This window comes from Cnephaeus nilssonii (assembly GCF_951640355.1).
Source record: "Cnephaeus nilssonii genome assembly, chromosome: 14".
Lineage (NCBI taxonomy): Eukaryota > Metazoa > Chordata > Mammalia > Chiroptera > Vespertilionidae > Cnephaeus > Cnephaeus nilssonii.
In genome coordinates, this window is record NC_137085.1 from 62,265,358 (window position 1) to 62,291,364 (window position 26,007).

The window sequence follows — 26,007 nt, forward strand, 5'->3', positions numbered from 1 at the left end:
AGGAGGCCGCTGGTTACACACGAGTGTATTGATTGATAAGCTTCTTTGTCAGGAGGTCCCCATCCCCTGGCCTCCTCTCTCGTCCTGGGGAGTCCCCCACGAGCTGGATTTTACTGTTTGCATCCCTAAGTGTCATTTGGCGTCTTCCCGCCTCCTGTCGTTACCGGAAACCAGTGGTTAGCTCTGGAGGCCTGATCAGAACCAGGTTCACGTTCTTGGCAGAAACCCCCGCCTCCTGTCAGGAGGCACACAATGTCTGGTTGTCTTCTCCGGTTGTCAGTCCACAGTTGGCTCAGGAGCTAGGGATTGTTCGTTATTTACACAAGTAAGATATACTGTTTCTTTACCCCCAAAATTAAGCAGTAATAGGCCGCCAAGATCCTGGGCTGCTTCTGCCTTTAGAAATAGTTGAAGAAATCACAAGGGAAAGTGGGAGTCTCGTGGGGATTCCTACCCCGCCCCCCCCCCCCCCCCCCCCCCCCCCCCCCCGTTCCTGGTGGAAATAACTGCTTCCCAGGGTGCTCTGGATGGAGACAGGTGACTGCGCTCTGCACCCTGATCCAGAGCGGTGGGGAGAAGTGCCAAGGGGTGTGAACTATTTGGTGGTTCCTACCAGAGCCCCGCATTCCGTCACCTAGACCACCCACAGTCATCCTGCTCCTCCCCTCGTGACCTCTGAACTTGCTATACCCAGAGCCTCTCCTCCGTCTTCTGTTATGGGAGGAAGGTAGGGTCAGCCAGCTCTGTGTGTCTGCTGCCTTTCGGGGATTCATTATAATTTGTCATCCATCAGAAGGATTCTCGATTGTCCCCCTATGAAATGAGGCTCTCAGGATAGACCCATAGGAAATGGAGCATTCTGTAAATTAGAAGTGGTTGGAGATTGGCAGTTTCATGTGGTTCAACCTAATACGGAACAGGGGTAAACTAAGATCATTACACGCTCCTCCCATCCCCTGTCATTTCTCCTATCATTTTTGAGCACCTGACACTATATATGTATTGTCTGTCTTCCCCTATCTATAATAATCTATAATAATAAAAGCATAATATGCTAATAAGACTGGACGTCCTTCTGATAAAGCCAGGGATGCGAGGTAAGCCTGGGTCCCGGGTGCCAGAGGGAAGGAAGCCAGCAGCCGGGGGAAGGAAGGCCTACTCTTGCACAAATTTTGTGCATCGGGCCTCTAGTAGAATATACACCATCTGCGGGAAAGACCCTCCTGTTTGCCGCTTTATCCCTAACACCCACAACACTGTGGCCTGTATTTTTCGAGTGATTGAATGAATGTGATCACACCAAAGGAGAGGGAGCTGGAGTCTGTGTTTAGGGGACATCATCAAAGTCTCTATGGCTGTCAAAGTACAAGTGTTTGGAGATAATGGTTTAAGAAAATGGTTGTACTATGAAGTTGGTTTGATTTTTAATCTTCACCCAAGGATATGTTTATTAATTTAGGAAGAGGAAGGAGGGAGAAGAGAGAGCGAGAGAGAGAGAGAGAGAGAGAGAGAGAGAGGGAAACATCCATTGGTTGCCTCCCATACACACCCCAACCAGGGATCGAACCCGCAACCCAGGTATGTGCCCTGATTGGGAATCGAACCTAAAACCTTTTGGTGTGCAGGATGATGCTCCAACCAACAGCCACCTGGCCAGGACTGTACTATGGCTGTTTAAAATAGCAGAGTATAAAACTCCATATTCACAATGATCCGGGTTCCTCAAGCATTATAGATGACATTAGAAGGAAAAGGCTGATGTGTGATTCATTTGTTACTTACTGCACACTGTATGCTCCCAGATCTTTTTCTCACATGTGAATGCAGAGGTTTCACATACTGGCTCGCCCCAGAAAGCAGCGAGGGGCTGGGATGAGCGTGCTGCCGGGGCACACTTACTCATCAGGAAAGTCCCGCTGTACACAGTGCCGAGAGATTACGTCAGGTTATTCCCCCTCCCAAAGACACGGCCTGGGGCTTCCCCTCCGAAGTCTCGCATCTGGAGTGATTGTTTCCACCCTATAAAGCCCGGCTGGGAAGTTCAGGGACACCCTGAGACCAGTGACATCATCACTCCCCGCCTCTTGGGCAGGGTGGGCTTTCGCAGTGGAAATGGGAGTTCCTGGTCAAGTTCGCAGGGAGCCTTTGCTGAGCATTCCCGTCAGCTGCTGCTTAAACCCTTCCTGGTCTCGCAGCTTCCCGCCCGCCTCTTTCACTCTTGGTCGAGAAGGTACCTCTTCACAAGGAAGAAAGCAAGCTTCCTTCGTCCTCGGCAGCCTCTCCCTGTTCTCTTACCACTTCCCGGGATAGCCTCGCTGTGGATAGAAATGCTGGTGAGCTCCCCGGTTTGGAATTCCTAGGAGGTGCCACAGATCCATCCTGTTGGCCGCACACAAGGGTGATTTCCCCGGTTTATGGTGGAAGAAACTTCAGCTCAGAAATACTGGCCATTTGCTAGTAAGTGGGACCTGTGGGGTTTGAATTCCGGTTTTTCTCCAAAGCCGATGACCTCAGCCATCGCTCACACACGGACTTCCAGCCCCGCCCTTTCCCTCTGGAGCCGTACTGGCTGCAGGACAAGGTCCCAGAGACACCTCAGACTTCGTAATAAACATTAAATTAGTCCCCTTGATCGCCTTCCAACCCCACACTCCTTCTTCTCCCAAGCCCCCCATTCTTTACTTGGTGAATTGCTGCGTTGGTGAGCCTGGCCCTGACCTGCACCCCAAGGTCACTGCTGGGAGCTGTCACCCTCCATCCACTCAGTCTCTGAGCACTGCTGTGCCTGCCTGGAGTCCCACCCGCTCTCTCCTCGGTCACCACTGTCCTCATTTGGGTCAGCTCTTCACTGAAAATCCCTTCAAAGCTAATTCCCATACTGGTCCCTAAAACTATACTAGAAACAAAGATACAGGCAGAAGGGTTCCGAAAACCATGCGGCCCGCCGTCTGCTACCTCCTGTGGGGGCTTCCCCTCGAATCTGATCATCGGGGTAACAGCAGTGATAACCCCCTGCTAACACCAGATTTTGGCATTAACTGTATTTGCGGGGGCGGGGGAGGGGGATTTCCCTAATTCTTCATATAGAATACCTCACTCAGCTCTTCCTGTAATTTTCTGTAATTTCGTCCTAGTTCCTTTGTTCATTGATGCCGATGATCTTTGACGTGTACTTTAAAATGTCACCTTTGTGGCCGCCTCTTCCATTGCTTTTGTACTTCGGATCCCTGCTCATTTTCCTCTGCCCAGTGAAATATTAGTGTGTATTATTCTGATGACATCTGCTCTTCTGAGCATGAAGACATTCTTTCATTCTGAAGTGAAGGGGAATACTGAGCTCTTGCCACCTGTCAGGTGTTGCTAGGCCCTGGATAATTAGCATTCGTATACCTATTGCGGTGGTGATGGTTAGAGCTTTTCTAACCATCTGACTCATTAACGTTTAAAATACTCATGCCTTTCTAAGCAGCCTTCCCTTTGGCACGTCTCGCAGTCCTACGAAAAGCACAAAACAGCGCATTTTCCTAGCCGCTTGCTTGCACCAGGATGTGTGTGCACTGCTAACGGAGCGAGCAGCCTGCGGCAGTGGTCGGCGGCCATCCCGTGGGGTGCCGTGCAGCTGTAACTGGGATTTGTTAGAGCTTCAGGTGGTGACCTGGAGCGGTGTCCGTGACACTTCACCGTGAAAACAGAACTGACACTAGTACGTGCTGTTAGAGTCCCCAGTATGTTCTTGGTGCTGATTATCACAACACTACGGGGCATCCCTCATGCAGCCCTTATTATCCCCTTATACAGGTGAGAAAACTGAGGCCCAGGGGATGGTTACTCTCCATCTGTGTCAGAGCCAGGATTTTATTCTTGTACTACTGCTCTATTTATCAAGCCCTGATGGAAAATAGGCAATATGAAGGGAAACCTATGTTATCTGCTTATTAAGCACTATTGCCTCATCCTCTCTAATAAAATGGTAATATGCAAATTAACCATCACTCCGCTACATAAGCCACACCCACCAGCCAATCAGGGCGAGTATGCAAATTAACCCCAATCCAAGATGGCTACAGCCACAGAGAGCAAGGTTTCCCAGGTAACAGAGCAAGCCAAGCTTTCCATAGCCATTGCAGGCCTAAGCCTCCACTCAAGCTACAAAGTTTCAATTATAGAAGGTAAACAAATTCAAACAAATGGCGGCAGAATGGAGCTTGAGAGAGCAGGCCAGGGTGGCCGGCGGCAACAGGGGAAGGAAAGCTTTCTGCACACCCTGGCCAGGCTCACCCGCTTAAGGCGACAAAGTTTCAATTGTAGAAGGTGAATTAACTGCCACAGAAATGGCTGCCGCCCCAGAAATGGCTGCCGCTCCAGGCTACAAAGTTTCAATTGTAGAAGGAAAATAAATTCCAGATACCAGGGCCTCCGCTTGCGTTGCCAGGGGGCATGGCCCGCCTGCAAACCACCACAGGCCCCTCGCTCAGGCCGCCCCACACCCCAAGGGAACCCCCACCCTTATCTGTGACACTCTTCAGGGCAAACCAGCTGGCCCCCACCCGTGCACCAGGCCTCTATCCTATCTAATAAAAGAGTAATATACAGATTGATCATCACTGTAACACACAATATAGCTGCCCCAATGTGGTCAAAGGTCCTGCCCCCATGTGGACACAAGATGGCCACTACAAGATGGCCAGCAGGAGAGGGCAGTTGGGAGGCACCCGGCCTGCAAGGGAGGGCAGTTGTGAGGGACCAGGCTTGCAAGGGAGGGCAGTTGGAGGTGATCAACCCTGCAGGAGAGGGCAGTTAGGGGTGACCAGGCTGGCAGAGGAGGGAAGTTGGGGGCAAACAGGCTGGCAGGGGAGCAGTTAAGCATCAACCAGGCTGGCAGCAGAGTGGTTAGGGGGTGATCAGGCTGGCAGGCAGAAGCGGTTAGGGGCAATCAGGAAGGCAGGCAGGCAAGCAGTTGGGAGCCAGCAGTCCTGGATTGTGAGAGGGATGTCCCAGATTGGAGAGGGTACAGGCTGGGCTGAGGGACAACCCCCCGCCGTGCACGAATTTCGTGCACCGGGCTTCTAGTTGGGATATAAATATCAATTGGTTTCTCTTCTTTCCTGTGGCACCATGAACAGTTAGGGGCCATCTTGAGCAGGGAGTGGGAAGATCTTTAACGATGTTGGTCCAAATTCATAATCTTTCAATTCCTTCTGGTTAATAGAACAGACTCATTCCATTTCTTAACTTATTGCTGTTCATGCCAAACCTCCTTTCCCCACTGTAGTTTTCAGCTCCTTTCCCTTCCCTAAGTGCCCTTTGTACCCTGACTCCCTGACCTGAATCTTCTAGGATTTGACCTTCACTTATGTACATGCTCTTGACGGCGCTGTCCGTAAATGCGTGCGTGCGCACCCACACACATACACACCTAGAAACGTAGGAGGCTCCTGCTTCCTCCAGTCCATCTTGAAGTTATGCAGATTGCCTAGGGCCGTGGTCGGCAAACTGCGGCTCACGAGCCACATGCGGCTCTTTGGCCCCTTGAGTGTGGCTCTTCCACAAAATACCACGGCCTGGGTGAGTCTATTTTGAAGAAGTGGCGTTAGAAGAAGTGTAAGTTTAAAAAATTTGGCTCTCAAAAGAAATTTCAATCGTTGTACTGTTCATATTTGGCTCTGTTGACTTTGCTGACCACTGGCCTTGGGTATAAATAATCCTTTTGTTCTAACCAGTTGTTGACTTGGCCTAAACTTTTTCTTGTCATCTTGACCCATTTATGTACTTAAAAAAATTTTTTTAGTTGTCTTTGGTGTTCTGACTAACATGCTATCCAACACTTTATCTGTGCTTTTAAAGTGTCTTAAGAGTAATACATATTTGTGAGAAAGTAAAATGTAAATAGTATAGGGAGATAGTGATGAAAAGCAAAACTCTCCCTATGTTTCTGGCAGCTGCCTTGCTACATGAAGGGCAATTTGGTGAGAATTTTCTATCAGACTTGATCACGTACATGGAACCTCGGTTCTCAAACTTCATTCATTCTGAAAGGCTGTTTGAAAACTGAAACATTTTTTTCCCATTAGAACTCATGTAAATTGAATTAATCTGTTCCAAACCCCCAGGTGATTCCCTGTTTAGCCTTTCTTATATACAGTACCTGTCTAATGTATTGTTTAACCTATAAACACTTTTAAAAAAAACACCATGAAATGTAAGTGAAGACTTAACAAAAAGGAAAGGAAATGTACAGTAACAAACATATAGGGTATACAATATGGACTGTCGCACAATGTGCTTAACTTAGTATCTTGGAGACTTCCCTAGACTGCCATAAATACTGGGTAAACCAGTGTTTTCGTTATTATACAATGAATAGTAATTAAAAATGTTACAACCAGTATCTCTGCATGAGTTCCTTTGTGCACGTGTTTCTCAAGAAACCAGAGGAACTATTTGGGCAGTGGCCATGTATCTCCTGTCTTGGTTCTCACATGTCTCCCACCTTGAACAATTCGCTTCTCAACCCAACAACCCTTTCACGCTGATACCTGTCTGATCAGTGATGAGTCTCTCAAGTGGCAAAGGAAAGAACGTGTGAATATGAAACAGTTTACTGTTGTTAACGTCTCCTGCTAACAGGAAATTCTGGGGTGAATATTGTCACTTTTGTTGCTGCTTATGATGATGACGATGATTATCAAATACTCATTTTTTTACTGAGAGCCCCTCTTTCCGTCAGCACTCAGGCTTCAAAGTCAAGGGGGGGTTGAAAAGTTTTCTTATTTTACTTGGTTTCTAAAAACTGAACTTGTCTGTCAATGGGCATCCCTGTTTGAGTATCCTTTAAGTGACTTAGCTAGAATCAGTTCCCCAAAACCAGTCTGCTGAGCAGCCGGCCGTTGGCCCGGCTCTGCTGGTGAATTCATTGACTTACGCTCGCTCCTGCACATTGACCTACTTGTGACAACAGAGTCAATCCAAGAGCCGCGATCCAGAAACAGCCCCGCCAGTCTGTCTTTCTCCGGGCTTTCTCTCCCCTCTGTGTGAAAGTGCCCCTGTTCCCTTCTGAGTCTTGAACTCATTTCACTCACCAGGACACAGCATCATTCTGTCTCTTCCATGGGCAGTTTTTCGTTTGTACACTAACTTTTCTGAGCACACATTCATGTGTGACAACTTTGAGCAGTTTGTGGGGTACCCTTGACTGGGCCCAGACTGTAACAGTAGTTACAAGTGCTGAGCACTTGCTTCATGTGCTCTCATTCAGTCTCCACACGCACCGTGGAAGGTGGGTGGTGTTGATTGCTCATTTTAAAGGCACAGAGCTGGGGAATGGACAGTAAAACCACTCAGATCAGTCAAGTCATTCAAGTCTGGTTTCCAGTGGATGTCCCATGCTAACAGGGAGGTGAAATTAGGAGTCACCTCGCTCAGCGGGGAGGGTAACGATTAAAGCAAGAATTGGGGGCAGACCTTCGTCGTCTGTTTTTATTATAACCCACAACTGAATTAACTGTATCTTAAGCCAGATAAGCATGTGTATTAGTTTCCTATTGCTGCTGTCACAAATTACCTCAAACGTAGTGACTTAGAGAATACAGACTGATTATCTTATTCTGTTGGAGTCTAGCATAGGTCTCACTGACTGGATGTCAGCAGAGATGCATTCCTTTCTGGAGGCTCGGGGAGAATGCTTCCTTGCTCTTTGCCACCTGCATTCCTTGGCTTGTGGCCCCTTCCATCTTCAATGCCATGGTGGGTTGAGTCCTTCTTGCATCTCATCACTCTGACATCGACTCTTCTGCCTCCTTCTGCCACGGGTATGGACTCTAGTGATGACATTGAGCCCGTTCAGTTACTCCAGGATAGTTTTTCCGTTTTATTGTCAGCTGGTTAGCAACCTTAATTCCATCTGTAGCCTTCGTTCCCCTTTGCTATGTAAAATAACATATTCACAGGTTCTGGGCATTAGGATGTAGATATCTTTGGGGGGGGTGGTGGGGGTGCGCTCCACCTGCCACCACATGCCACTTTGCCCCTTTCACCAGTCAGTAGGGCAGCCACCACTCCTAAACTCTCTTGTCCTTGGTCTGGGTTACTTCCGGGAGGAGTGTGATCCTTCTCATTCTTCTCGGCTGCGGCTGGAACACTGTCTCCCGCCAGGTCCAGCCAGTTTGACATTGTCTGAGGCTGAGGTGCACTGAACCATGGGCTCAGGAATAGATTTCAGTTCTGTCTCTTGATGGAAGGAAGAACAGATTCCCCCCAAGGGCCCCCTTATCAGGAAACGGTGCCCACCCGGGCACTGCTGCAGACGTAGTTTCTTCCTTCGGGAAACTACCTTCCATTGACCTACTCCAGATGCTTGCTTCTGCTACACCTGCGTCCATCTCTAATGTGATTGGAGTGAATACGGTGTGCCAGGTGCTTGGTCCTTCTCAAGGCAATAGTGGCAATAGCTCTTTGCACCAATGATTACTGACCCCTAAGTGCAAACAGCTGCCATCTAAAATAGAGATGTTATTACACCAGAGTATATTGGGATGTGCCTGCTGGAGGGTTCAGTGCAGGTATGGCTGTTATGTGCCTTAGGAAGAAAGAACAGAAGTAATGTTTTTAAAACCACGCACAAATTTAGTAACAAGATCACATCAGGCATCAAATGGCATTTCTCATGTATTCTCCATATCACTGAGAAACACTCAGGATGAGCGCGAACCTCTCGGCTGGAAGAGCTGTTTGGGCTGGAAATGGGCATTCAGCGGGCGGATCCCCTGTTAGTACCAGCTCCATCAGGTGACTGTCCCCACTGTGTGGGACCTACCTGATAAGTTTACTTCGGGCATTTTGCTCAGTTTTTAAAACTCATTTCGCTCATTAAAAACCCTCAGAGGGAGCGTCGGAGCTCTTAAAATTTCACTCATTTGCACTCTAGCATTTCCCTTGAGTAGTGTCGTCCCTCACCGCAGCTGTGACTATGAGCCTCCATTGCTCAGTGTTACTCATCATTGATCGTGTCTCATCATTTTATACTGTACAGGAGTATTGCCGTTTATAGTGATTTAACTTAAGCCTTCCACTGAATGTGTTGTCACCTAAGTCAGTCATACAAAGCACCACAAATAAGTGGGCAGGCTATGTAAGAGGTGTTTCTCATCTGTACCTTCCTTTCCCGGATCTTGACAGAATAGTCAGTCCCAAAACCATGATAAATACTGGTTTTAGAGTCTCTATTTCTTCCTGTGGTTACCTGCTTCACTTGCCCCTTTCAAGGTAGGGTGTTCTGATACCCCCCATCCTCAGCCACAGCTTGTCCTTGGTACTGGTTTCTGACTCTGTCTCTAGCCCAGACCTCATTTCTGAGCTGCTGTGGGATATCTGGACTTCATGGTTGACTTAGTCCTCATAAAGTCCTTATAAGTGGGTGGCTAAACACTGTGTTTTATGATTGCCATATCTTCTTGATTCTCCATTTTCCAATTTGCTAAAAGCTGTATAGCTAGTAGTTGGGGAGCTTTGTTGAAAGAGAAAAATGTAAAATGTTCCACTTGAGAGAATTAAAACTGTAGTCAATAAGTATCACATATTTATAGCATAACATGAAGCATGAATAATACACGTTATATCTTAAGGTAAAAGTTCAGAACAAAGAGAGGCGTGGTTAGGTGAAGAAGGGATGGAGATAGAGAAGAGGAGAGAGGTAGATGAGATGAGGGTGTTATCGCATGGCGTATAGCAACTGAAGGTTTTAATCACGGTTGTAAGTAGAGATGTTACTAATACTTGAGTCATTGAAGGATGGAGCCAAGTCAGAGCTGGAATATGTGGCTCCATTTTATTGGTCGGTTTTACAAAAAGAGAAAAACCCCTGATCCAACGGGCTGGAGCAATCACTTGACCTTTTGTTCAACCCATCTGGCATTGCTTTGGGGTTAAGTTAGCCTTTCCCTTAAACCACTGGCAGTGCTTATCTCTCGTCAGTGATGGTTCTGTCTCTCCCTCTCCCCTCCCCTCCGGAATCAATAAAAATATATTTTTTAAAATAAAATAAAATAGAACACTGACAGGTCTTCATTCCTCCACTGCACTGAGGCCTCATCTTTGAGCGAGGTGGCTTTGGACTACCAGTGTCAGGGTTCAGCAAATGACAATCAAATGCAAGATGAAGGTTTTTATGAGCCCGAAACTAACTAACAAAGCAACTGTTTTTTGTTTTTGGTTTTTTTCAAAAAGGACAACAGGGACATTTGCGTATGGTCTGTGTATTAGCTGATACTGAGGAATTAATGTTATTTTTATTAATGTGGTAATGACATTGCAGTGGAAATAGTCCACGTATTTTGGTCCATCGGAAGTAGGGGTGAGTGACGAAAGTCTGGGATTTGCCACCAGGGAAATGCTAACAGATAAAGCAGATTGGACCAAATTTTGGAAATTGTTGGATATCAGTGGGGCTCAGTATTCGGTCCTCTCCATTGACAGTGATTGGAAATAAAGTGTTTGATCTGCCTTCCTGAGCCCAGAATTGAGCTGTATCTGCAAAAACAGTGTGCTTATCTGGTCACAGCCACCAGATCACAGGCATCTGTTGGAAAGTACGCTGCCACCAACCCACAGCCACCAGATCACAGGCATCTGTTGGAAAGTACGCTGCCACCAACCCAGAACCAGGGAAGCCAAATACCATCCAGCTGCGTTTTTGCCATTTGCCTTCAGCTTATCCAGAGCTATTGATTCTGGAGTGAGGACCAAGATGTTGATCTATATAGAGTTGATTTCACCAGCCCCAGATAATGGAGAGATGGCCTTTTTAAATTATTTTTAATGTGTTTTTATTGATTTTCTTTTATTATTAAAAAAAATTTTTATTGTTGAAAGTATTACGTATGTTCCCTTTTTTCTCCCATTGACCCCTTATAGCCCACCCATGCTCCCCACCCCAGCCCTTTGTCCTATTGTTTGTGTCCCTGGGTTATGCATATAAGTTCTTTGGTTGATCTCTACCCATATACCCACACACCCCTGCCTTTCCTCTGAGATTCAACAGTCTGTTCCATGCTTCTATGTCTCTGGATTCATTTTGTTAATCAGTTTATTTTGTTCATTCGATTTCACATATGAGTGAGATCATGTGATACTTATCTTTCTCTGAGTGGCTTATTTTGCTTAGCATAATACTCTCCAGGTCCCTCCCTGGTGTAAATGTACTACAGCTTTTTTATCCACTCATCTACTGATAGGCACTTGGCCTGTTTCCAGATCTTAGCTATTATAAAATGCGCTGCTATGAACATGGGGTGCATACTTTCTTTCTGATTGGTGTTTTGGGTTTCATAGGATATATTCCTAGAAGTGGGATCACTGGGTCAAATGGCAGTTCCATATTTAATTTTTTTTAGGAAACTCCATGCTGTTTTTTATAGTAGCTGCACCAGTCTGCATTCCCACCAGCAGTGCACGAGGGTTCCCTTTTCTCCACAACTTTGCCAGTACTTGTCATTTGTTGATGGTAACCATTCTGACAGGTGTTTTAATTTGTCATTTTAATTTGCATCTCTCTGATGATCAGTGACTTTGAGGATTTTTTCATATGTCTCTTGGCCATCTGTATGTCCACTTTGGAGAAGTGTCTATTTAGGTCCTTTGCCCATTTTTAATAGGATTATTTGTCTTCCTTTGGTTAAGTTGTATGAGTTCTTTTTATATTTTGGATATTAACCTTTATCAGATGTATCATTGGCAAATATGTTCTCCCATACAGTGGGCTCCCTATTTATTTTGTTGATAGTTTCTTTTTGCTGTGCAGAAAATTTTTATTTTGATGTAGTCCCATTTGTTTATTTTCTCCTTAGTTTCTTTTGCCCTAAGAGATGTATCCATAAACACATTGCTACGAGAGATGTCTGAGATTTTGCTGCCTATGGTTTCTCCTAGGGCTTTTATTGTTTCACGTCTTACTTTTAAGTTATCCATTTTAAGTTTATTCTTGTGTATGTTATAAGTTGGTGGTCTAGTTTCATATTTTTGCATGTGTCAGTCCAATTTTCCCAACGCCATTTACTGAAGAGACTGTCTTGACTCCATTGTATGCTCTTGATTCCTTTGTCAAATATTAATTGCGTGTAATGGCTTGGGTCGATTTCTGGGGTCTCTGTTCTGTCCCATTGATCCATATGCCTGTTCTTGTGCCAGTAGCAGGCTGTTTTGATTACAGTGGCTTAGTAATATAACTTGATATCTGGTATTGTGATCCCTCCACCTTTGTTCTTTCTTAAGATTGCTATGGCTATTTCGGGATTTTTTGGTTCCATAAAAGTTTTTGGAGTATTTATTTTAGATCTGTGAAATATGCCATTGGTAATTTAATAGGGATTGCATTGAATCTATAGATTGCTTTGGGAAGTATGAACATTTTAATGATGTTAATTCTATCAATCCATAAACATGGTATAATCTTCCATTTCTTTATATCTTCCTCTATCTCTTTTTTTCAATGTCCTGTAGTTTTTGGAGTACAAGTCTTTTTGGTTGCTATAGTAAATAGGATTGTTTGTTTTCTTTCTCTTTCTGAGAATTCATTATTGATGTATAAAAATGCCATTGATTTCTGAGTGTTAACTTTGTATCCTGCTACATTGCCAAAATCATTTATTAAATCTTGTATTTTTTTGGTGGAGTCTTTAGGATTTTCTATGTATATCATCATGTCATCTACAAATAATGAGGGTTTTAATTTCTTCTGTCTAATTTGGATGCCATTTATGTTTTCTTCTTGTCTGATCACTTTCTCTAGCACTTCTTGTGTTATGTTGAATAAGAGTGGTGAAAGGGGGATACCCCTATCTTGTTCCTGTTCTTAGTGGAAATGGTTTTAATTTTTGCCCATTGAGTATGATGTTGGCTGTAGGTTTGTCATATATAGCCTTTATTTATTATGTTGAGGTATGATCCCTCTACTCCCAGCTGTCCTGGGTTTTTTTTTTTTAATTTTATTTTTGGTTCTTTGATTGAGTGATTTTTGTCTATCCTGTCTTCTAATTCACTGATCTGATCCTCAGTTCGCCTAATCTGCTGGGTGTTCCTCCCACTGTGTTCTTTATTAGTGTTACGTTATTCTTCACAGTTACTATATTTTTCCTCATGCTGTTGAGCATCTTTGCCATCATTATTCTGAACTGTATGTCTGATAAATGTCTTATTTCTATTTTATTTAGCTTTTCTTCTGGAGAATTCTCTTGTTCTTTCATTTGGGGCGTGTGTGTGTGTGTGTGTGTGTGTTTTGTGTTTTTTTTGTCTCCCCATTTTGGCTGCCTATTTGGGTTTGTGTCTGTGTATTAGATAGATCTGCTATGCCTCCCAATCTGTAATGCAAGACAGTGTCAGACACTGTTTCTAACTGCCCCTGAGTACCCTGTTTGCAGCTATCAGCAATCCACAACTTGTGGCTCCCTATGCTGGGGCTGGGGGCCTTTGGAAAGGACCAAGGTCTGCTTTTCCTAGCCCTGGGCCCCAAATTAGAATAGGCAAAGACTCAAAGCCTCCAGAGTCCCACGTCTGCCTGCATTCTGATTGTATTCAGTCTTGATTAGCCTCTGGCTATAGACCATACTGTGGGGTGAGAGGTTTTCCAACAGGGTGGGGCAGTTACTTCTGCCTGCAGGTTGATTGTTATTCTTAGTCTCTTAATGGGTCTTGGAAACTCCACAGGAAGGGGTAAGGGGTTTTCCGATAGGGTGGGGCAACTGCCTTTCCCCAGGCAAAAACCACCTGGATCCCAAAGGTACACTGGAGAAAGATGTCCTCTGCAGCATGAGGGAATGACTCAGCACAGGAAACCAGGGTGTCTATCTTCTGAGGTCTAACCCTAGAGCCCCCAACCCTGGCTTCTGCTCACACAACTCCAGTCCACTCTGCCAAGGTGAGTGGGTGCCCCCAAATTTTTGTGTGTTGACCCTTTATGAGTGTGCTGGCATTTCCAGTCATCTCTTGCTGGCAGACAGCAGTCCTGCTGCTTTTCATAGCCAAATGTTATGTGAGCACCTTTCTCAGTTCTAGTGCTCTGTGAAAGGGAGCCCAGCTTGGGCTTTAGGCCCCAGAGTTCTCGGGAATCCCCACAGCTGTGATAACCCTCTAGAACTTTAGCTGCTGTCTATGGGAGCCCAGCCAGCCCTCCTTTTGTGCCTCTGCACTTCCTATCAGTCTCTGTGTGGTCTCTGCTTGCTTTCTTTTTTTAAAAATATATTTTTATTGATTTCAGAGAGGAAGGGAGAGGGAGAGAGAGTCAGAAACATCAATGATGAGATAGAATCGTTGATTGGCTGCCTCCTGCATGCCCCACACTAGGGATTGAGCCCACAACCCAGGAATGTGCCCTTGACCGGAATCAAACCTGGGACCCTTCAGGCCGCAGGCCAATGCTCCATCTACTGAGCCAAACCAGCGAGGGCCAGTCTCCACTTTCTGTCCTTGGTTATCAGGGTTCTCTCCAGGTTTTCTGTATTTTCGTTGTAATTCCAGTTTGGTCCTGGGAGTGTGTCAGTGTAGCTTCCTCTTACGTCGCCACTGATTTTGGAATCCACTGTTTTTATTGATTTTAGAGAGGAAAGGAGAGAGAGAAAAGAAACACATCGCTGTGACAGAGAAACATCAATTGTTTGCCTCCCATATGCACCCTGACTGGGAATGGAATCCAAAACTTTTTGGTGCAGGGGAGGACCAAACGGAGCCACTCAACCAACGGAGCCACCTGGCCAAGGAAAGTTGGCCTTCTTTGAAACAAAACCTTCTCACTTTGTTTTGTAGGACCACCATGAGGCCTCAGACCTTCTATGATGGGAATCACTCCTGTGCCAGAGGAGTGTGCCATATCCCAATGGCTGAGCCGTTCTGCCCCAAAACGAGAGAGGTTTGTAATCTGTCTGGAAAGTACACCAAAATAAATTGTAAGGGCTTGGGTTGGCATCTAGAGTTAACCATCCGGACGTCCTTCCTGACAAAGCCGGGCCCAGGTGAAGCCGCCCGCCCTCCAGCACCAGCAGCTGCGGCCCGGGAGAGGGAGGAAAGCCGCCCGCCCCGCGGTCCCGGGTGCCAGCGCCAACAGCTGTGGCCCGGGAGAGAGAGAAAAGTTGCCTGCCCCTGCAGCTGGCCAGAGGGAGGGAAGCCCGGGTCCCGGGTGTCTACGGCTGGCTGGAGGAGGGAATCCTGGGTCCCGGGTGCAGGGCCAAGGTAGAGGCGGTTAGGGTGATTAGGCCGGCAGGGGTGATCAGGCAGGCAGGCAGAGGGGTTAGGGGCGATCAGGCAGGCTAGTGGTTAGGAGCCAGCAGTCCCAGATTGCGAGGGGCAATCCGGACATTCCCCCGAGGGGTTCCAGTTTGGAGAGGGTGCAGGCTGGGCTGAGGGGACACCCCGTCCCTCCCCTCCCCCACCACCCCACCCCCCGCACAAAATTCACCTGGGCCTCTAGTTGGCTAATAAGCACATGGTCCCTCTTCCTCTCAAGTTTACGTCCTATGCGAGGTTTTGTGAAAGTTGTTTCCCTTTGCTAATAATGCTTTCACTACTGTCAGTCATTTGTAAGCTGAATCACTCAAAGTAGCAACCTACCTTTTTTATAAGTTTTGATTTTGCTGTCAGAATACTTTTTAAATAATTTAGTGTAGACTAGCATATTAGTTAAGAGTATATAGTCTGGAACCAGTTTACTTGGGATTTACTTGGGATTCTCTGCTCTTCAGCGTAATAGCTGCGTGTCATTGGAAAAGTTACTGAACACCTCTGAGCTTCAGTTTCCTCATTTGTAAAATGAAGGTAATGATTACATATATGTTGTTGGACTGTGTGAGGGATAAAAGAGTTAATACCTAGAAATGTATCCTATATAATAAAAGCCCAGCAACCAAACAGCAGAACAACCAGAATGACCAGTCAACCAGTCACTATGACACGCACTGACCCACCAGGAGGAAGAGGCTCAATGCAGGAGCTTCCCCCTGGTGATCAGTGCACTCCACAGTGGAAGCACTGCTCGGCTGACCGGTCCCCACAGGACATGCCCCCCACCAGTGCACAAATCCCGTGCATGGGGCCTCTAGTATTAGTATAAAAATGTCCAATGACTGGTAACTGCATTTATGAATTAAATTATTATTATTATTGCTGTTCTATACATTGTCAGGTTGTCACCATTTACGTTTGAGCTGAGTTTGGCCATTACTCTCCAGCCTTCTCTCTGAGATTAGAGTAAAATCTCAGAACAAAGCGGGCAGCCCCACAGAAGTCGGCATCAGGCCTTAGCCCTCAGAGAATAAAAATGGCTACCACAATTCAAAAGTCCGTCTCTTGCTCCACGCATGGTATTTTTCATATAATCCAGGTTTGGAAGTCAGGTGCAACACAACAGATTAGAAGCATTGTCAGTGATGTACTAGCTAGTGAGATCAACTTTTAAATTGATAAACAGAATATAAATACCTACACATGTTAGTCATTCAGCTAATTTTAACACCTGCATATGGAAAGCAGAGTTGTCATAGCAGAGAGGAAGGGAGAGATTATCATAGCTTTTATATTGTAAAACCAGTTTCTGTGTAGTCATCAGCAACAGCATCTTAACCTCACCCCACTCTAAAAAAACCCACAAACAACAGAATCTAAAATTCACCGTAAGGGGTTGCGGGGAGCCATTTGAGGTGTACCCGTGTGCATTCTCTGTGAGTTCTGTGAAAATACATGTTTTACTTGTTTAAAAAAGTGGCAGGTTCAGTGTGTATGTATGATGTATTTAGATGTATATGTTTCTGGGTAGTCACCAGCAGAATATATCAGAAGGCTGCCAGTCTTCCCTCTGAAACATGGATCTGCCCACACAATAAATTTGCTCTCCAGCAGAAACTAGATGTGTATAAAATTCTTGACAATGTCAAAATGGGGGCAGTTGGGAAGAAATATGGTAGACTAGGGAGAGAGTGTAGGAGATTGAAGATCTTTCCCCAGGCAGAAAATAGTAACGTATGGTATTAGGGGTAGAAGTGGGCGGTGGAAGTGCTAGTGATGCATACAGAGCACATGTAAATGTGGTGGCGGGTGAAATTTGCCAGTAATAGAACGTGGCCTCCCTTGTTGGACATATCCTCCCATTTGTGTTAAAATGTGTATAAATATGTAGAGAGATGAATATGAGAATATTTATGTGCAAATAGAGTGTTTCCCTTGGAAAGATGAACTGTGTCATGGGGGCATGGGTGGAAGAATAATATCATTTTGTTCTCTGCAAATTTTACCTATTCCAAAATTGGTGTCACTTCTAGTCATTTTAGGAGGTGATTTGATATACACTCTGAGAGTATTGACTCATGAAATGTATTTTGGCTGGTGATCTGATATTGCTAATATTTACAGCCAAAGATGATTGATTCAGAAGTTCTGTTATGATAACTCGAAACATGGAAATGAGAGCAGCTTAGCCTCAGACCCAGAAATCTCTCAGCTTGTCTTTTGTGTTTCTGACACCTTAAAGGTGTTGGTGCAAAGTGGTGGTTCAGAGAGGCCCCAGTCCACATCCAGGAGCCGCTGCTTCCTCCTCCTCCCATCATGGCCCCCACCTCCCAGGGTGATGGCGAGGACCTGTTGCCTCAGCCGTTGGTAGCTATGATCTTCCTTCACTGATCTCTAGAAGCGCTCTAGGTTGGCTGAGACCGACAGCTCAGTTATTTGGGATTTTAAAAGACATTTAATGAAGACAGGACAGTGCTTGTTATATAACTTTTTTTAATCCTCACCCAAGGATATGTTTTTATTGATTAGAGAGGGAGAGGGGGAAGGAGAGACAGAGAGAGAAACATCAGTGTGACAGAGAAACATTGATTAGTTCCCTCCCATACGTGCCTGGACTGGGGATTGAACCCACAACCTTATTCATGTATGAGATGACACTCCAGCCAACTGAGCCACCTGGCCAGGGCTGGTTATATATTAAATTTGAAAAAAGGAGGGGAGGCATGATCTAGGCCCTTGCATTTATAACCTTTACTCTTTGGGGAAAAGGTTTGGTTACGCATAGTCTTATTTTTAGCACATATAGAATAACTAAACATGAGGTAGCATCAACTATTCATTGTCTGTGGCTTGTCATGGTTCTAAATTTGGAATTACCAAGGCTCTTGTTAAAATTTTTTCTCCCATTGTCATAGCATAGCATGAGTTGTTTTTTAAGGAAATAGATTAATTTACTTATGTGGTTCAGACATGAGCAGGCAAGATTTTCCCTAGATTGGAGCCTTCTATTGACCTTGAGTCACTGATACACACACACACACACACACACACACACACACACACACACACTAGAGGCCCAGTGCACAAATTCGTGCACAGGTGGGATCAGGCCGGGCCAGCCCAGGGGAGGGGCTGTGGGCGGTTGGCAGGCCAGCCCTGCCCCCGGGCGGAACTCCTGGTCGAGGGGACAGTTTGCATATTAGCTTTTTATTATGTAGGATGGTATCTCAGGAACCTTTGCCCATTATTTGGTAAACCTATAGAAGCTGCCAGTACAATAAATCCTCACTTAACCTTGTCCATGGGTTCTTGGAAACTGTGACTTTATGCAAAGTGATATATAAGAAAACCAATTTTACCTTAGGCTGAGATAGACAAGAGTTAAGACCTTGTGGCATATTTCTAGTGACAGAAACATCACCAAACTTCCTATCTAATAAAGAAGGAATATGCGAATTGACCCTCGTGCCATCACAAAGATGGCGGTGCCCACAGCCAATAAGGCGGGAATATGCTAATTGACTGCCACGCCCTCAATGATGGCGGTGCCCACAGCCACAAGATGGTGGCGCTCAGTCCTCTCAGCGCCACCAGGGTGGCAGGTGAGCAGCTGCTCCACGTACCTGCCTCCGGAGTCCCTCAGTCCCCTCAGTCCTCTCAGTCCCCTCAGTCCCCCAGCCACCCAAGGCCGTCCGAGGCTCAAGTAACCAGGGCCAGCCGAGGCTTGTGCTGCCAGCAGTGGCAGCAGAGATGTGATGGGGTGTTGCCTTCCCCTGATCGCCGGGTCACCTCCAGCCTCTGAGGGCTCCTGGACTGTGAGAGGGGGCAGGCCGGGCTGAGGGACCCCCACTCCAGTGCATGAATTTTCGTGCACCAGGCCTCTAGTCTAAATATAAAGATCCCAAAACCCTTCTAATATTAAACATTGAAATAAGTGTGAGCTATACATACATTTAAGGAAGGTGAATAAAAACAAGAAAGATAGTTATTTTCCAACAAATTTATTCTCGATCAGGATCATAGGTGGCCGGAGCTTATCTGGGCAGCTCCGGGCACCAGGCGGGGCCTACCCTGGACTGGATGCCCTTTTACCGCAGGGTGCACTCACAGGCACTCACACTCACACTGGGACGATGTAGATACAACCTTACCTCACATGGTGGGGATGTAGGAGGAAACCTGAATCCCTAGAGAAAACCCACGCAGAGATGGAGAGAGCAAACACACTCCATACAGACAGTGGCCCGTTGGGAATCGATCATTTTTCCTCTTCAATGTTACAATGAAACAACGTTGTTCAAGGACCTGCTGTGCTTCTGATAGAAAGAAGACCAGTTAGCATTTATATGTTTACAATGTCTCTGGCACAGTTCTGTGCTGTATTATAGCCTTAGCTCATTTAATCCTCACACTATCTCTTGAGTTATATACAGTATTATTATCCCATTCTACAGCTGAGAAAACTACGACAAAGGTTAAGTGAATTTTCAGCAGCCCTTAATTAACAGTTAAGTTTAAAAGACTAATTTTTTTATTATTATTATTAAAAAGGAATGTTGAAGCACAGGCTAAGATAAGTCTATCTGGACAGCAAATAACCAGCATGGGCCCATTCTGTTTACTGTGTGTCCCAGGAGAGGCAACAGGCAGAAGAGATTATGGGGTCATTACTTTCTAACCCCCCAAAAAAGCTTTTACAGAAGTCTTCAGACTTTTCACAAAAGAGCAGTGAGAATGAATTTCTCAGGAGCTTGGAAACGGTTGTCCGCACATCTCTCTGAGGAGATGTGATGAAGAGCGCCACCTGTGCTAAGCCTGGAGGTTAAAAGCTCAGTCTCAAGTCCTGGCTCACAGCCCAGCTTAGCCTCTTCGAGCTGTGAAGAAGTACGTGGGATTAAAACATGGGCACACATTCCTGGTGCTTAGGAAAAGCTCACTGTTCTCTCTCGTAGCTGTGAGCTGTATGTGCAGGGGCCGGGGACACAGGATGTGTGCGTGGTTGAGGGTCTGGGAAACTGTTCTCTCTCAGGGTCTGCAGCTACTAGGCTTTTATAATAAAGATCTTTAACGAATCAACGTTTCACATTTCAGGGGAAAATAAAATAGTCAGCTGGACTTGGGTTTGCATGTTTGCGTTTGTGGTTCCTTCTCTTCTAGGTCCTGATAGAGACTGCTAAGAAGCTAGGACTCCGGTACCACTCAAAAGGGACCATGCTCACGATCGAAGGACCACGTTTCAGTTCACGGGCAGAAAGCATCATGTTTCGCACCTGGGGGGCAGATGTTATCAACATGACCACAGTTCCAGAGGTGGTTCTTGCTAAGGAGGCTGGACTTTGCTATGCAAGTATCGCCATGGCAACAGATTATGATTGCTGGAAGGAGCACGAGGAAGTGGTAGGTAGAATTCTCTCCAGAGCACGTATGGCCTGACTTGCCAGGTGCCATGAGCCCCAGTAAGAAAGGATCTTAACTGTGTGTTTCTATTGCATTCATTCCAGAAAGTACCTTTCTGCCAGGTTTTAAAGTCAACTTTTAATACATTGTCGTTAAGTATTGCCGGATATTTTCTGTAGTTTTCTTTGGAAAGTAAGGACCAAGATCTTCATAGCAAAGAAAAAGCACACTTTTACCCAAGGATTAGCAGTGAACAGTACATGGTAGGCATGCTGGGAATCATCCTGAGATTTGGGCCTTGTTTTAAGGATAAAGGTCTTGGTTGTAATTTCCTTGTGCTGTGCTACTGTTTGTGCTCTTTTTTTTCAAAGGAAAAAAACTTACTGTTGCTTAATATCTTTCTGGTAAGTGGGCTCTATTCATAGCTGTCTGTTTACCCTACCAAGACTGGATACCATGCATGGTGTGGGACTAGGACAGCAAACAAAAATGATTGGTAAGGAGCCAGCATTGTGTTTTTCACGGAGCGGGGAGGGGGTGGTTAGAGATTAAGCAAACGAATGTGAGAAAGCTCAGGTGAGATACAGACGTATGAATCTGGTTGATTCAGCCAAATATTTGCAGTCGGGGAAGCTTCCTTATGTAATGGGAAAGGTGGGCATGCTTGAGTGGAGAGGAGAGGAGGGAGCAAGACAGAAGCAGGGCCGTGGAGACTGTGTTTCAGATGGGAAGTCAGTGAGGGGTTTTAGGTAATAAAAATGGCATGGTCCAGCCAGACTGTTGAGGTCAGGCTTCCAGGACAAATACTTTCATTGTGGAAAACTTTGAACATCTTCGAAAGTAGAGTCCAGTTTAATAAACCCCAGTGAGCCATCACCCAGCCTTCCAGCTATCGGCCATGGCCCACTTTGTGTCATACATATGCCCCTACCCACTTCTCTCTTCCCTGCCTTCATAAGTAAATAGTTTTTATAACGGCCTTTTAAAATATATCCTATATAATAAAGAGGTAATATGCAAATTGACCATCACTTCAACACAAGATGGCTGCCCCATGTGGGCAAAAGATGGCCAGCAGGGGAGGGCAGTTAGGGGTGACCAGGCTGGCAGAGGAGGGCAGTTGTGGATGACCAGGCCTGCTTAGGGAGGGCAGTTGAGGGGGACCCAGGCCTGCAGGGGAGGGCAGTTGGGGGTGACCAGGCCTGCAGGGGAGGGCAGTTGGGGACGACCAGGCCAGCAGGGGAGGGCAGTTGGGGCAATCAGGCCGGCAGGGGAGCAGTTAGGCATCAATCAGGCTGGCAGGGAAGTGGTTAGGGGGTGATCAGGCTGGCCAGCAGAAGTGGTTAGGGGCAATCAGGCAGGCAGGCAGGCAAGTGGTTGGGAGCCAGCAGTCCTGGATTGTGAGAGGGATTTCCGACTGCCCGTTTAGGCCCGATCCTCGAGGGGTCCCAGATTGGAGAGGGTGCAGGCTGGGCTGAGGGACACACCCCACCCCCACCCCTGGTGTGTGTGTGTGTGTGTGTGTGTGTGTGTGTGTGTGTGTATAGTGTATGGTGGAGTGATATTTATGTGTGCATATTGATTTTAGAGAGAGGAAGGGGGAGGGATAGAGAGAGAGAAACATTGATGAGAGAGAAACATTGATTGGTTGCCTCTTGCATGTCCCCCCACCTCAGGGATCAAACCCACAACCCAGGCATGTGCCCTGTCCAGGAATCAAACCAGTGACCTCTTGGTTCATGGGTCAACACTCAACCACTAAGCCATACCAGTCTGGCTGAGGCCTCTTTTATAAAAAATAAAATAGTAAAAAGACAACAGGACCATTATTGTACAAAAAATACTGATATTAATTTCTTAATATACTCAAATATTTAGATTGTTCACTTTTTCCCTCTTGTCTCATCATTTTCAACTATTCAGGGTCTCTTTTAACCTAATATTTTCCTCTCTCTTTTCATCCCTTGCATTTCTCTTGAAGAAACTGGATCATTTGTTTAATTTAAAATAGAGAAAGGGCCGAAACCAGTTTGGCTCGGTGGATAGAGCGTCAGCCTGCGGACTGAAGGGTCCCAGGTTCGATTCCGGTCAAGGGCATGTACCTTGGTTGAGGGCACATCCCCAGTGGGGGGTGTGCAGGAGGCAGCTGATCGATGTTTCTGACTCTCTATCTCTCTCCCTTCCTCTCTGTAAAAAATGAATAAAATATACTTTTAAAAAATAAAAATAAAAAAAATAGAGAAAGGGACAGAACTACAATCATGTGTGTTTATTGATTTCAGAGAGGAAGGGAGAGGGAGAGACAGAAGCATCAATGATGAGAGAGAATCATCGATCAGCTTCCTCCTTGCACGCACCCCACTGGGGATCAGGCCTGCAACCCGGGCACGTGCCCTGACCGGGAATTGAACCATGTCCTCCTGGTTCATGGGTTGATGCTAACCCTGTGAGCCACACTGACCAAGCCAGTCAAGGAATTACGAAGTAAGAAAAAAGTGAAGGGGTGGCTGCTCTGAGCACATTTAGGACAGGTGACATCTTCTGCAGGGGGCCTTCCCACCACCTCAGAGCTGCCTGTTTCACCACCCCGTTTCATGTAAAACAGGGATATTCTTGCTGTCTGTCTGTTCATTTACATGGGTTTTCGGCCATAGATGAACACAGGTTCTGTGCTTTGCGTGATGCCTTACCCTGACCCTTCAGTGTAATTAACTACGAGGATGCTCTTTAATGTAAGAGATTTGTACATCCTGCTGCGGCACAATCCCTGACTTGGCAGCTTTGCTCTTCGAAGGGAACTGCTCAGCCTCGCGGTGTTAGGAAGCTGCTCCCAATGAATAGAAGACTTCAGTGTCTGCCACTGCTGAGGACGCATTGTGGCCTGCCTGTGGCTTTCTGCTTGATCTAGGAACGTATCTGTCTACAGCGCTAACGGTGCTTTCCTTCAGTCAACCCCGTGAGGTTTGGAAAGCAGTCAGTTGGAACTACTTCAGTTAAAAGTAATGAAACTAGGTTTCTGTGAGTGCGAAGTCACGAAGGCAAATAATGTTAAGTGCCACACGAAGATATGACACAGCATCATCTCGGCCAGCCAGCCGTGTGTGTTGTGCTTCAAACCAGGTGTACAGCCTGGCATGATTAAACGGTTTTAGGTTGCCAAGTCACCTTCAGGTTTCTGTTCTTCTAATTACTTGTGATACCTGGCCTGTTATTTAACAAGTTACTCTTCTGTGGGATGGAGCCAGGGCTTCAGGGTGCGGGGCGTGAGTTGTTCAGTTACACTTCTGATCTGGCTAGATGACTGGGAGAATTAAGCCAAATGGAATGTGTAGAGCAACTAGTTTAATGCTGGCTCCCAGGAGGTTGGTCACCAGATAGTAGCAGTGATGGGGGTGGGGGTAGAAAGACTACAACAAATTTGTGAAGGAAACTTGAGAATTGAGCTGGTCCTCCAACAGAGGGTTAGATTTGAACGTGAGGAGGTTTAATAGGGAGGCATTTTGGGTGGAGCCCCAACAGCAGGAACAAAGAGAACAGAAGTCAGTCTACATAGAAATACCAGTCACAGGAAGTGTGAGGACACGAGTAAACGTAAGGTAAACCTCTTGCACGCTTTATGACCCTGAATTTCAAGGATCCACGATAACTGTGCCCGTACGTGGGCCTGATGGGCACCCAGCCGGTCACCGCTCTGTGTTCCCACAGTAATGGGACTCCCTCTCCTGCGGGACTGATCGTCTTGTCTAACCACATCCTGGTGTTTGTGGGAGGGGTCTGGACTTCGTACTCCAGGAAACCAACTGAAAGCTGGAATCGCTGTGCCCTGAATCTTGGGTTTCTTCTAAGTGGAGTGAAGTGTGACAAGTACTCTTCCTCTAACCGGCCAGTGTATAGTCACAGCTTTTTCCGCCCTTTCCTTACGAAGCAATTTTAGCGACAGACAAAAGCAGACAATCCTATGGGTTTCTGTGAATCCGACGTCAACCATTATCATACCAACTTCTAGCAACTCGTATTTCATCTGTACTCTGATCCATAGCTCTGTCCATCAACATGTTAGGAGATACCTAACGTAGCCACCTTGTCCTTGTCACATTCCAACCAGAATGCCTTACCGTTCCCAGGCAGAGTTCGCGTTTCCAGCTATCTCATCTATTTCAGGTGCTTTCTTCCAAGTTTTCTAAAAAGAAACCAATGATTTGATCTGTACTTTCCCACAATCTGAATTGTTGAAATCATCTCCTCAGGGTAGTTTAACCAGATTCTCTGTCCTCTGTATTTTATGTAAATCGGTAGCTGGATCTAGACTTATTCAGATTCAGGTATCCTACGTAGCGTTTAGTTTTCCATCAGGAGTGGGTTGTTTATTTGGTTTGGGTTGTGTGTGTGTGTGTGTGTGAGAGAGAGAGAGAGAGAGAGAGAGAGAGAGAGGTTAGCAGCCCATCCATTAATTCATTGGGAGCTATTAAAATAATGATACTCTGATTTCATCATTTTTCTTTATTAGCTGGAAGACTTCTCTCAAGAGAAATGTTTCTTTTCGGACTCGTTGGTTATCCAGTGTAGCAACAGTTTTGTGACTGGGATCCGTTCTGTGGACCTGGGCAGAACAGCCACAGCTTTCTAGAGCTGCTAACACATTACACCTCTGGAGAGAGTTTCTTAGAATTCATGTTGCAAACGGTACTTTTCAGAGGTGTTTTCTCCAAGACCTCCCCCGTGGGACCAAGACCATCTTCATAAATGCAAAACTTGGGCTTGCGGGGGGCGGGACGCCGCGGGGTTGAAACTAGAATCAACTGACTTCACAGATCAGGAAGGAACTTAGGGAAATGTCCCACAAAAGGCAGTGTGATTTTTTTAGTTGCTGGAAACATCCTGTGCTGTTGTTTCTCTAGGTTTCGGTGGACCGGGTTTTAAAGACCCTGAAAGAAAATGCCAATAAAGCCAAAAGTTTGCTTCTCACGACCATACCACAGATAGGTTCCATGGAATGGTCAGAAACCCTCCATAACCTGAAGGTAAGTATCCCGAGCCATCTGCAAGCAGACACTTTCACATCCTCAGCTGCCTTTCCTCTTATGCGCATCTCACCCTTGGGGCATCCCCTCCTGTGTTTTATACTAGCCTAGATGTTTTCTGCAAGTTTGCATTCCATTTCCTTCCATAGTAACCATTTGTGATACTGGGTAGTTAGAGCTGGCTGGTAATGTGAGACCATTGGAAGTTGAGGTGGGGAGAGTTTTATCATCTACTGTGCCAGATTCTGGACACGGTTCTGCCCTGCAGCGTATCTCTTAAGTCCCACTTCAGAAGATGGATAGCACTTGCTCTGCATGTGGCCTACGT

General features: G+C 46.1%; 1 protein-coding gene across 1 annotated transcript in view; it reads left to right on the forward strand.

The window, feature by feature from the left end:
- Positions 1–26,007, forward strand: part of MTAP (methylthioadenosine phosphorylase) — a 55,569-nt gene that overhangs the window by 21,642 nt on the left and 7,920 nt on the right. Inside the window, exons 5-7 of the mRNA XM_079791331.1 lie at positions 14,791–14,893; positions 20,419–20,658; positions 25,557–25,679. Coding sequence (XP_079647457.1) covers positions 14,791–14,893; positions 20,419–20,658; positions 25,557–25,679 — 466 coding nt within the window. The remainder of the gene's footprint in view (positions 1–14,790; positions 14,894–20,418; positions 20,659–25,556; positions 25,680–26,007) is intronic.